Raw genomic sequence first — 12,344 nt, 5'->3', positions numbered from 1 at the left:
GGTGCTACCTGCTGCAGCTGCAGTTTTGATTGTTGTCTTCTCAGTCTTATTCCTGAAGAAGGGTTTGTTTTCTGCTGAAATTGTGGTAGAAGTCAGTGGCCACAGGAAGGACCATTATAATGTGTTTGCTATTAGACTTTGCTTTGGTAAATGCTAATGTGAGAATGCACTTGGGTCAGTCCTACAGCTGTTAAAATAGCAGATACTAGGACAAGGGGAAATGGCTTCAGGTTGTGGCAGGGGAGATTTAGATTGAATATTAGGAAAAATTTCTTCACTGAAAGGGTTATCAAGCATTGGAACAGGCTGCCCAGGGAAGTGGTTGAATCACCATTCATGAAGGTATTTAGAAGATATGTAGATGTGGCACTTTAGGATATGGCATAGCAGTGGGCTGGGCAGTGCCAGGTTAATATTGGACTCAGTCTTAAAGGTCTTTTCCAATCTAAATGATTCTGTATGTACATGATGGGTTGCTTTACTGGGCTCTGACAACTTGTCACCAAGGACAGTTAGGAGTGTGGCTGGCAGTTGCATCATCCTGGCAGCTCTGGTGTACGAGAGGCTGTTAGAACTGCCTGAAGAGCTGGAGAGGTACCCATGTGTCTACTTGCAGCTCAGAACTCGTTAACAGCTCATCATTGCTACCACTGCAGTGTTTAGAGATGCATTCTAACACGTTTGCTCAAGTTTTAGGCAAGTTTTGACTACAAAGGAGTTAGAGTGGGTGGGCAGCATGACAGATGGGTTTGAAGGACAGAAATGTAGATGGGTGGCCTCCCAGGAGATTCAAGTGACAGGCTCCAAACTGCTTTCCAGGCTAAAGTAGAACCAGTTGTGGAGGAATGTAAACCAGACCCAATGGAGCAAGAAGAGAAGAAACCTGAAATGAAGACTGAAGTACCAGAGGGGGAAGAAAGACCTACTACTCCAGCAACTCAGTCTTCTCCAGCAGCTGGGCAGTCTAAGAAAAAAAGTAAGCAGAAACACTGTTCTTACTTAAATTCACTGCATTTCCCTAGAGACATCTCTGCAGGGGAAAAAACCCTGGGCTTTCCTTTTTGGTGCTTAGTAGGCTTATATGGATTGTTCCTTGTGGCTTTTGGACAAAAATATCTAATAATACATGTGCTTATAATTGGCTTTGGGCAAGTTCTTTAAGCCTTTAGAATTAGACATTAAGCCATAGTAAAATTGTCAATACAATGGAGATTTGAAATCTTAAATCACAGATTCTTTAGACAGCTTTTTTTCTTGGGGCCTCAGAGAGGGGATGTATCTGGAATGTGAGCCATCTCTACTCATCAATGTCTTTTTATGATCTCCTTTTGTTCAGGTGATCATTTCAATATCCTCCTCATGACTCAGTGTTGCAGAGGATAAACAAGCTATGCTAAATACCTTAAACATTTCGTCTGTAGCCTTTTTGCACAGACATCATATTTTCTAGCAGGTCTCTTCCTTCCAGCTGTTTTTGCTATCTTTCTAATGGTGATTGTTTTTCAAAGTTTTCAAGCCAGAAGAGTTGCGGCAGGCGCTTATGCCGACACTGGAGGCACTTTACCGGCAGGATCCAGAGTCTCTTCCATTTCGACAGCCTGTGGATCCCCAGCTACTAGGAATTCCTGTGAGTGTCCTAACAAGATAATTTCCTGGTTTTAATTCAAAACTACTGTATTTTGACATGCCTGTTTGAGAACAGCTTAAGTCTGTCTTGTTAACATCTTTATATTGCTGCGTTTGGGGAGGTTTAGCTTAGGCAGTGGAACATAAAAGGTCTGACTTAGGAGTGCTCGTTTGGTTCTATGTTCATTTTAATAAATAAGTAGATAAACCATGCATTGGAATTATTTACCAACAGAACCCCAGTGCTATGTGGGCTTTTTATGGTTGTTGCTTCATGTTGTGATGCCTTCATTGCTGAATTTCGTAGGTGTTTCTCATAATATATAAATCTTGTCTGAAGATGTGGGAAATTAGCTGATCAAACCCACTTAAAATACCCATTAATGATTGTTATCTGTTACAGGAAAGGAAGAGACTGTTTAAGTTAGAGCATTGTTTAGGTTGAATTTTCTGCTTGTTTTAGAATTGTCTTGAGAAGATAATTATTATTCAAGGATCTGTGTTTTTAAGCTCTCTGAATTGACAGCACAAGTTTACAAAATATAAACAAATACATATATGTAGAAGTCCTATTTAGGTGCTTCAGCCAATGTTTTTTGCCTGAGTTTTTTTTTTTGTTTTGCTGTGGAGTTTTTTTAAGGCAGATGCTGCAAAATTTCAAGGCCTGCTTTACTACAAGCATTTGTACACTTGCTAATGTTTTTAACAAGCTTTCAACTGAGTGTCATATTCTGCAGACTTTTGTAGAAGTTGCACCGTAATTGATGGTGAATTAGAAAAAGGCATTCTTTAGAGGAGACAGGATGTTTTATCATAGAATAAAGTTATTTATTTTTGTTAGGTTTTCTGTGTTACTAAGAACTGTTTCTTTATATTATGTGTATGTCTTTGGATCACAATGGCTGCAAAAACATTGGCATTTTCTACTGTTTGTAATTCTTGTTCTGCTGATTAAAATTAGAGTGACTTTATTTCATTACTTGTGAATGAGCAACAGCACCTGAGAAATAAAGGAATAATGAAAAGAAAGCACTGGGGAATTATATGGTATTACATAGGGATTGCGTTCTGTGTGTCACAAGCAGATTGACAATCAAGTCAGGGAGGAACCTGTTTTTCTTGATGAGAAGAATTTATACACTGAGCATGCTCATGCTGTCATGTCACAATGTAGTTCTGAATAGGGTTTTGATATGCTGCTTATTCTTGCAGGACTATTTTGACATAGTGAAGAATCCCATGGATCTTTCTACTATCAAGAGAAAGCTGGACACAGGACAGTATCAGGAGCCATGGCAGTATGTAGATGACATCTGGCTCATGTTCAATAATGCCTGGTTGTATAACCGCAAAACATCCCGGGTATACAAGTACTGTTCCAAACTGGCAGAGGTGTTTGAGCAAGAAATTGACCCAGTTATGCAGAGCCTTGGTTATTGCTGTGGAAGAAAGGTAAGAAAGTAAATACCTCTGCTGCTTGCTTCCTTGAATTGAAGGGGAAAAATGCAGCAGTTGCAGTTGTTATCAGTTATGGTGTGTCAAGAATTTTGAACGTTTACTAGGATTTAGCAATCCTGAGTAATCTAATTTTGAGTATTTTGTGGATCTTCTAATTCTATCTAGTGCTTAAATCATCCATTTGTGTATAAGCCCTTGGGGGGAAAAAATCAGTAACAGAAGGCTTATTTTTATTAGGGCAAACTCTTTGGCTTTTGTAAATTAAACAGGTGTGTTTTTATTACTGCAGAAGTTCGGTATTTCACTGTGTATTGAAATTGTTTCCCTTGTCTTGTTTTGATGTGCTTTCTGTCTTTGGAGAAGAGCTAACTTGAGAATAACAGCCCATTGAATGTATTTTGTGACTAGCAGTTCATACACTCTATGTACAGAGAGACCTGTGCACAGAGTAAAGTAGAAATGTTCACTGTCTGGGTTACACTTGCTTCCCATGGAGAGCAAGTGAAAACATGTGCAAGTACTAAGTCAACCCATTGCTCTTTGCAGTTGGAGTTCTCACCACAGACCTTGTGTTGCTATGGCAAACAGCTATGCACCATCCCTCGAGATGCCACTTACTACAGTTACCAGAACAGGTAAGCAGAACTCACTTGGTGCAGTTTTGTGCATGCTGCAATCAATCTGTTATAGGCATGCATGTATTTACATAGACACCCTCTTTATATGTGTACACCTTTGTCTTAAGGCAAAAGCTTTTGCTGGAAGTGCTCTTGAATAGTTTGCCTTGTGTGTTAATAATGATTCCTTTGAGCAAAAGTTCACTGCAGCCTTTGCTCTTCCTCTTCTGTTTGCAGAAATGTGATGTTTTACTACATTTTGATCCTGCAGTTAATTAAATCTTCAATTGCCAACAAATCACATATACAAGTCTGTTGCCTTTGCTTCCTACTGTGCAGCAGTATTTTTCATACAGAACCCTGAGTAGATCATGCAGAAAGTATAATAATGCTCATAATACATATTTTTGGCAAGTCATTGTTTTTCTCGTGATGTTAATGCTGAAGAGCGAACTTACTTCTGTATTACACATCTTAATTGGAAGATCTGTGTATTCAGATCTTTAGCAGATTGATGCTTGCTTTTTCTCACAAAGTTTCCTAAAGGGAATTGTCTTGGCAGTAGCTATCAGTAGCTCTGTAAAGTGCTGTCACTTCTACAGCTCTTTTGAGTACGTTTTTTGCTTTGGGTTTAAGGATTTAAACTTGACTTTTGATAGGAGGTTTCTTGCTAGTCATCTCTGCCAGTTGTGGAAATGAGACAGGAATAAGCAGGGAAACACATGCTTTAATATTCCCATATTCTCTCACCTGTCACCAGAATCCACCTGTTAGAGCAGGGGACTGGTTAACTCCAAGATCCAGCATTTTATTTAGTTTCTGTGCTCCATTCATTCCAACACCTCAAATAAACAAAAAAGCCTGCCCCAAAACAAACTAGAATAACAAAACCAATGAGGATTTTAACTGAAAGCCAACATTTTTCAAGAACTGTAGTTTCCTTAAGCACTTGGTCAGATGAAAGCAATCAAAGATTATACAAGTTATGTCTGAACCCTTTAAGGCTTCATAAAGGTTTATAGCAGCAAATGGTGGTTTTTAGGCTTCTCCTACTTCCTTAGTCCTGTAGTATCCTATAATAGCTATTGTAGTTTTACACTTCTATATAGTGTAGAGCTTTTCATATCATGTCAGTATCTTCTGCTTATGTTTGCCTGTGGGCAAGTACTAGGTAAACCAAAAGACTATTGCTCAGAAGTCTGATGTTTGAGATGCTTTCAAATGTTAGAAGGGAATGTTTGCATTGTAACAGGTGCCTACAGGTGGCTTGTGGATTACATAATATACAGATGTATATATACATCTATAGGCTGAAATGTAGAATTCCGGAAGTAATGCTTTCTGCATTACCTGAGATCAAAACTGGGAAAGAAGGTTGAAACCTGTCTTTTTAGCCTAGCAGCTACTAATAACATTGATTTGCGTGGCTTTTTAATAAACTTGTTTGAATTTTCTTTTCTTTCTTTCTATTTTTAGCTGTCTTGTGCACTCAATTAGCATGCCTTATAATGGAGAAGCCACAGTTTTAGAACATTTTTGAGGGCTAGGGTAGAATCTTGAATCAATCTGTTTTATTCAAGTACAAATGAAAGCTTTCTCTGTAATGCTTGCTGTAGTGATGGCTGGACTGTTCTATGTGGAAACTGGGCTATGGCAGAATCATATCTGTGTAGAGCATTATGTATCTAGTTAATGTTAGTTAACATGAAGTTTGACAGTTCTGTTAATTAGTCTGTAACAATTTTGAGGACAGATTTTATTGTTCTGCAAGTTTATGGTATTTAGCTTTTTCTTTCAACTGGGAGAGAATTCTGTGACCTTTCAGCATTGATACATTTACAATGGAAGACTACCCCTCTTCCATTAATCTCCCGCAGATCCTCCTCCCAGCAGAACTGCTGTGCTGATGTACAAGTCAGAGTAGCAGTTCCTCCTTCCTTCTGCTCTTTCCCCTGTCTCATTTTAATTCTTTGCTGTACGTGGCATGGATTATTAAAATGAAGAGGGTATGGGTATGCTAAAATGGAATACTCTTGTTTAATTTGTTTTTATCATTTGCTGCTTGTGAACCCATTTGAGAGATTTAATGCTAATCTGTGCTTTGCCTTGGCTTTCTGCTTTGTGTTGTCTTGTCTTGCTTCTATGTTTTTGTTTTTGTCCTGCAAACCCCCATTTCTTTGTTCGTGTGTGTGTTATTTTTTTCATTTCTCCTTCATGCTTGTCATTGTCTGCACTTGGCTTTGATTGCGCAAAAAAAAAATCCAAACCAAAAAACCAAACCAACCAAACACAATGTGGGGCCCATAAATCTGCATCATTGAATATCCTTGTCGCCGTTGATGACCTGCTCTCTGCTCCTGTCCCTTCCTTGGCCTGCTGTGATTGGTGGCTCCGTTGCTTGACTTGGGCTGTGTTGTGTGGACGGAGCAGTTCACCCAAATATGGCCTTCTTGCTGACAGGTATCATTTCTGTGAGAAGTGCTTCAACGAAATCCAAGGGGAGAGCGTTTCTCTGGGAGATGACCCATCACAACCTCAAACGTGAGTTGTTTGTGTTTGCTTGGGCTGTGCATTTGTGAGCTGAATCATGGCCTACAGTGCTTTCTCTCGGGAAGGAGTTTAGCTGTAGGTTTTTAGGCTAGTAGAGGTGGACAATCCATCCTTCATAAAAGCCCGGACTTGTGCTTGTCTTGAAAACCTGGACTGTCTGAACTAGTGAAAAATAAGCACTTAGTGCTTAGAATTGCAACTCTGCCAGTAGAAGGGAAAGAAGAAAATGGCTTTTTCTCTGAAAAAAAGTGAAAGTATTCTACTGCAGAAAAATAACTGGGCCTGCAGGCAAGAATGTGACAGACATAGCTTGAATGTCAAATGTACATTTTCTATATACCCTAGCTATGCTATTAAACTTGTATTCAACATCAGGTTGTTTTTCGTCCTAATCAGAAGCAGGCAACCTCCTTTTGCCATGCAAGTATTTCGCTGCTGGAATGCCATCTGCCTATGAGACATGCTTTGCAGTTGCTGAGAACACAGTAAAAGGCTGTACATGTATTTTGCCATGTTGGTGGCAAACTGTTAGGCAGTCTCTCGTTTTGCTGTATCCTCCGCATGCCTCCCTCCAAAATAATCTTGAAGCAGAATTTTGGGGAGGCTAAGCAAGTCCTTGAGGGACAAATGGGTGCCAAGCAGTTACTCTTTGAGCTGTTCAAGAAATCCCTTTGGGGGAAGGCAGTGTAACAACCCTGCAGGTAGAAGAAAGTGAGCAAATTAGGAAAGTCTGAAGCCAGGGAAGAGTTGTTGAAGTTGGTAATTGGACAAACTGAGTTAACTTTCATTTGGGGCCAGGTTGTGGATGCATTAGTGAATACTTATAGAACAGTACTGAAAGTATCTGTTTGGGCTCGTGAAGATGTAAGTGGACTGAAAGAGAGTAGATTTAGATTAGATACAAGGAAGAAATTCCTTACTGTGAGGGTGGTGAGGCACTGGAACAGATTGCACAGAGAAGTTGTAGATGCCCCATCACTGGAAGTGTTTAAAGACAGGTTGGTTGGAATTCTGAGTGACCTGGTCCAGTGAAAGGTGTCCCTGACCATGGTGGGGGGGTTGGGACTAGATGATCTCTTAAGGTCCCTGCCAGCCCAAACCATCCTAGGATTCTGTGCTCTATCTTTTTGGAAAGAAAAATGAAGAAATTATATTTGTATGCTAATCAGTACAATGGGCCATGTGGATAGGTGGATTGCTACTCTAATAGAAGCAAAGACCCTAAGTTTAATCAATATACGGTCATAGAGTACATCATATGAATGTATATGGTTAGTCCTGTTTAAGTTCCATGCACCATTTTGTTAGAATAATTTGGGATATTTAACTTTATTTTACAAGGAGCTTCAAGTATTCTGCAGGTGGCTCTGTTTAGAATAAATACCGAAATGAGGAGATGGGAAGGTTAATTCTTCTCATGCAAGTTGGAGTGAGTCTGTGTCATTGCTTCTCAGAGAGACACATACTGAGCTCCTCTTGTTATACAGAACACTCCTTGGGGTAAATTCTCACAGACTTGAGTATTCTTGTATGTTCTGAGCTCTTTTGAACCAGGTCATTTAAAAGATACTTGGGACCTCACTGTCAAAAAGATGGAATTTTAGGGCTTTGAAATCACATAGGGAAGGTAAAGATAGTGTATAGTAATGGCTGGGCTGGGGTTGCAGGGTATGTAAGCTGAAATTTTTCCTTTGAAGTTAATGTAGGAGGAGGGCTAGGGGAATCTGAAATGAGATAACCTACCTTTCTCAGTAATCAAAGATAATTGGAATTCTCTGCCTGAAGAATATGAGAGGCATATCAAGTAGTCTTTTCACTACTAAATACTGATTGAACCCATCCAAAGCTTGAATTGTCAACAAGCTTTAATATTTATCCTGTAGTAAAACGGAATAAGGGAACAGTGTTGTTCTCTACAAACTATTGTCCCATAAAAAATTATGTTTTCCACAAAGTGGAGTGGCAAATACTTCAGTTGTCTGTCATTGTGTAAAATACAATTACTTTCCTTGTGCCAGTGAGTGTTTAAAAAATCTGCTTGTAAGTTTTGTCTTGGTTTGTGGATAGGTGTGATATGGCATGAATGTTTGTTGTCTTGTGTTAAAACTGAGTTTTATTGCCTGTTTCTCCATAGCACGATAAACAAAGAACAGTTTTCAAAAAGGAAAAATGATACACTGGATCCTGAACTGTAAGTATTACTGTCACTCTTTGAATTATCCTCACTTTATTATAATTATTTTGTAAGATACATGTTATCCATTCACCATCAGCTTTGTCTTTGAATGTTTTCCAATTTCATGCAACTCTGTTAGTAGGGGCTGCTCAGTAATCAGCACATCTGGCATTCTGTGCTAAGAACTCAAACCACTGTGGCTGTGCTTGAGAAATACGTAACACTGGATGTATGGGCTGAAATTACTCCATTTTGTTGTCTTGCATGTGGATTCAACAGAAGGATGAATGCAGATAGCTGTGCTTTGTAACTTGTTTGTGGCAAATGCTCAAGTCTCAGAACTGATTTGAGTCACTTGGCAGTAGCTCTTGGTGCTGTTGGCTTTTCTAGTTGCTGTATTTTACAGGCAGTCGTAGAAAAAGGAAAAGTTGTTATATTTTGAATCAGCCAGTTCTTCTGTACTGCTCTGGAAGCAGAACTGTAGTCATTCAGTAAAACTAAGATGATGGTGACCCAGCTGCTTTTCTTGATTTTCCTGAGCAGTTTTTTTGGAGCTGCTTTACATGGTCCTGCATTATACACCTATGCTGCTACTCTGCAAACATTATCTTCGTTCTCAAATGAATGAGCAAAAAGGATATTTATTGTTCCCACACCATCCTTCTAAAGGCACAAGGGTCAGCTAGTTCTTCTGTTTTACAAGGGCTGTGGGAAGGAGAGAATAGAAGCTTGATTCATAACTTTCCTTTCCCTTTGTTAAAGTGAAGATAGAATATAAGCCTAATGTACAGTATGATATCAGATGCTCTACGTAGATTACAACTATTTGATCAAAGTCTCAAACTTCTACACAGGCATGTTCAAAAGGAATCAGATTGTCCCAATACTTGAAGCAGCCTTACACATTTTGCAGAATTATATTCACCAACATCTGGGAAATAGACCATATGACTTATCTCAGTTGTCCTTAAATCTCTACTAATCTTCTGAAAGTGACTTAGATATTTGCTTCTGTATTTTTCCTTCCCACCCTTCTGCAGTATATTTGCAATGTACCCCAGGGTTCAACCATAGTGGGGCAACTAACAGCTGAGTTTTTCACCTGGTTCTTCCTTTCTGACATGTGTGAATCTGTTTTCCTCTACTCTTTATAGCACCAAGCCGTTCACAGATTTTATCCATAAAAGGGCTTCACTTGAAAAAAATGAGTGGATGGCAGTAAGACAAGCGAATGGTAATAATAATGTGTCCCTGCATAGTCTGCTTGACTTGAGCTGGCAGGTTCTTAATTTGTTCTGAAGGCTGTTCTCAGCATAGATGTGCCCTCTATGTTAAATAGACTCAAAAGCCTAAATGCTAGGTGTGCTCTAATAAAATATTACAAAACATACAAGCAATGATGTTACTAACTTTTGCTTCCCTTCGCTTTTTTTTTCTTTTTTTTTTCTTCTGCAGATTTGTTGAATGTATAGAGTGTGGAAGAAAAATGCACCAGATCTGTGTTCTTCATAATGAGATAATCTGGCCTTCTGGGTGAGGAATTTCTCCTTATTAAGTAGATAGCATATTTACTATTTGGTAGAGCTTATGCATGAACTTCCTTGTATTGGTTGTATTTAAAAGACTGTTTAATAGAAGAAGTTACATTCCTTAAAAATTTACACAATCTATAGGGCAACATCAAATTTAGACATTATATTTTACTGTGTTGTGTGTGAAGTTTTCTGATCTTTAGTGTTTCCAATGCTTCTTTGTGTGGAAGAGGGCATTTCAGCCTTTTATGTTTAGAAATGCTAGCCTGTCATAAGATGTTTTTATTTCTGATAGCAGTTTCAGACTGATTTGTTTTCTGTACAAATCATGCTGCTTTGTCAACTTCAGAAAATTTTGTAACAACTGAAGGATTTAACAGGTGAATCAACTGTTTTGACCTCAGTGATCAGATTAAATTTAAAAACCAATATAGTTTTCTTTTGATACTCTACGGTTCTTGATCAACATACTGGGTTGTCTTCTGTTTTATTTAAAAGCCATTAAAAGAATGATAAATTATATGTTGATAAAGCTCTATAAGACCTTAAATGCCCTATTTATTGTCAAAAACCTATGAGTTCTAGCATTCTGCTGTCCCATCCACATTACTGCAGAAGAGGGTGGATGTCCTGTAAGTGAGGAAGAATCATAGAATCTTTTCAGTCTACATTGTATTTGGGCATTTAGCAAAAAAAGTCAGCCCTTTTCTTGGTGTTGCAGTGTTTTACCTTCATCAGAGACAGCAGTTTGAGCCTATTTGCTCCAGGAATACTTTGAGCCAGTGTTGTCAGACCTGCCAGTGGAGACTTTCTTGGGCTTGCAGGTGGTGATGTGGGTGACTGGTAGGAGATGTGGCACCTGGAGCTTAGATCCTCCTCTGCAGCTCTGAAACAGTTCTGGTTTTGCTCGCACTGTTTTTTGTGCTGTCTTTTATTTCAAATTTCTGTTAAGGTATTTTTCAGACCAGATAAGATCTGGTGAAAGATTTTGCTACTAATGGTAAGATGGTAGAGAATTTGTTCGTCTGACTCAGGGAGACTTCACTTTCTCCTATTTTTGCTTCAGCTTCGTCTGTGATGGCTGCCTAAAGAAAACAGGACGGACCAGGAAAGAGAACAAATTCTCTGCTAAAAGTAAGATTCTGACACTTGCACCAGCAAATTTAAATAATACATTAAAAATGGAGAAGAGGTGGCTTTTATGCTTGTTGCATATGCTTATGTTGCATTAATTTAAGTTTTTTGGAGCTGTAGGAGGACATTTTGGGTCAGTTTTGACCATCAGTTCTATGGTGTTCAAAATGTTTGCATTCACAGGTGTTGTTAGTTAATAGCCTGTTTTAGCAGGCTGATACACTGTTTTAGAGCACTTCTACTGCAAGATACACATCATTTTATCTCAATTGCAGTATCAATAGCATTGGGAAATAGTTGATGTGTAACTGCAGTCTAACTTAAATTTATGATTACATGTTCAAGTCACTGTGACTTTTGCTGCTCTTAAAAGCTTTGATGGAGATAAATGTTGTGTATCACCTGGTGACAGAATTGTATAGACATTTCTTCTTGATCAAGGCAGCTGATTCGAAGGCAGTGTAGGAAGAAATTTCTGTAGGCATTGTCCATCTGCACGGTAGACAAAATAAGTCTTTCAGAAACTTTTTAGGTTGATGTACTTATTAGAAATAATGAGGGTTTATGTTTCTTCTGAAATAAAAGAATTCCTGGCCAACCAATAGCATCAAAATTCAGAAAACCATTCAGTGAATGGCTTCAGCATTATGTCTTTTTTCAAAATCTCCAAAATCAAAACTCCCTAGATTCACCAAGAATACAGGAAGAATAGAAGGGTTCTTTTACCCTATCTAGTTTTCCAGTCTTCTAGTTTTTGTTTTTAGCAACCTGAAATTATTGCACTGTTAATGTAGTAGAGTGGTAGTTAACTGAAAGGTGTCAATTGGAAAAATAAAAAGCTGACTGGTGGATGTGTAACTCTGCCTGAAGTAATGGCCAATGTTGAGGCAGGCCATGTTACACCACGAGTCCTACTTTTCTTTTCAGCTTAAGGTTTTTGTCAGCTAATGTTGTATTTCTTTGGTATGAAGATAGGTTACAAGCTTCTCATTTTCAAACAAAGCATGTTAGTTGCAGATATAGTTGTATTTAGTTTTCTTTCCATTATTGAAATATATTCTTTTGGTAAGTGGAGAGACTAATGTGGCTAGTATGGCTTTACAGACAGAATATACTTCCAAATGCAATGTCTGCTCGTGAAGATATGTCTGAAAGAAGTGCTTTGCAATCCAGTTTAAGTAGTTAATAACTTCTGTTCCAGAGAAACCTTAATTGTGATTGACTTCTAAGACAAGAGAAATTGGGTTAAAA

At 38.5% G+C, this 12,344-nt stretch overlaps 1 protein-coding gene across 2 annotated transcripts in view; it reads left to right on the top strand.

The window, feature by feature from the left end:
* The window catches only part of EP300 (EP300 lysine acetyltransferase), a 62,625-nt gene that overhangs the window by 38,333 nt on the left and 11,948 nt on the right, over positions 1-12,344 (top strand). For both annotated transcript variants that reach the window (XM_085048649.1, XM_085048653.1), the window contains exons 16-23: positions 820-976; positions 1,509-1,627; positions 2,839-3,078; positions 3,631-3,719; positions 6,162-6,242; positions 8,386-8,442; positions 9,883-9,960; positions 11,026-11,093. In XM_085048649.1, coding sequence (XP_084904775.1) covers positions 820-976; positions 1,509-1,627; positions 2,839-3,078; positions 3,631-3,719; positions 6,162-6,242; positions 8,386-8,442; positions 9,883-9,960; positions 11,026-11,093 — 889 coding nt within the window. The remainder of the gene's footprint in view (positions 1-819; positions 977-1,508; positions 1,628-2,838; positions 3,079-3,630; positions 3,720-6,161; positions 6,243-8,385; positions 8,443-9,882; positions 9,961-11,025; positions 11,094-12,344) is intronic.

This window comes from Lichenostomus cassidix, chromosome 1Aa (genome assembly GCF_008360975.1).
Source record: "Lichenostomus cassidix isolate B80296 chromosome 1Aa, HeHo_3.0, whole genome shotgun sequence".
Lineage (NCBI taxonomy): Eukaryota > Metazoa > Chordata > Aves > Passeriformes > Meliphagidae > Lichenostomus > Lichenostomus cassidix.
This window is presented reverse-complemented; position numbering and strand designations above follow the sequence as displayed.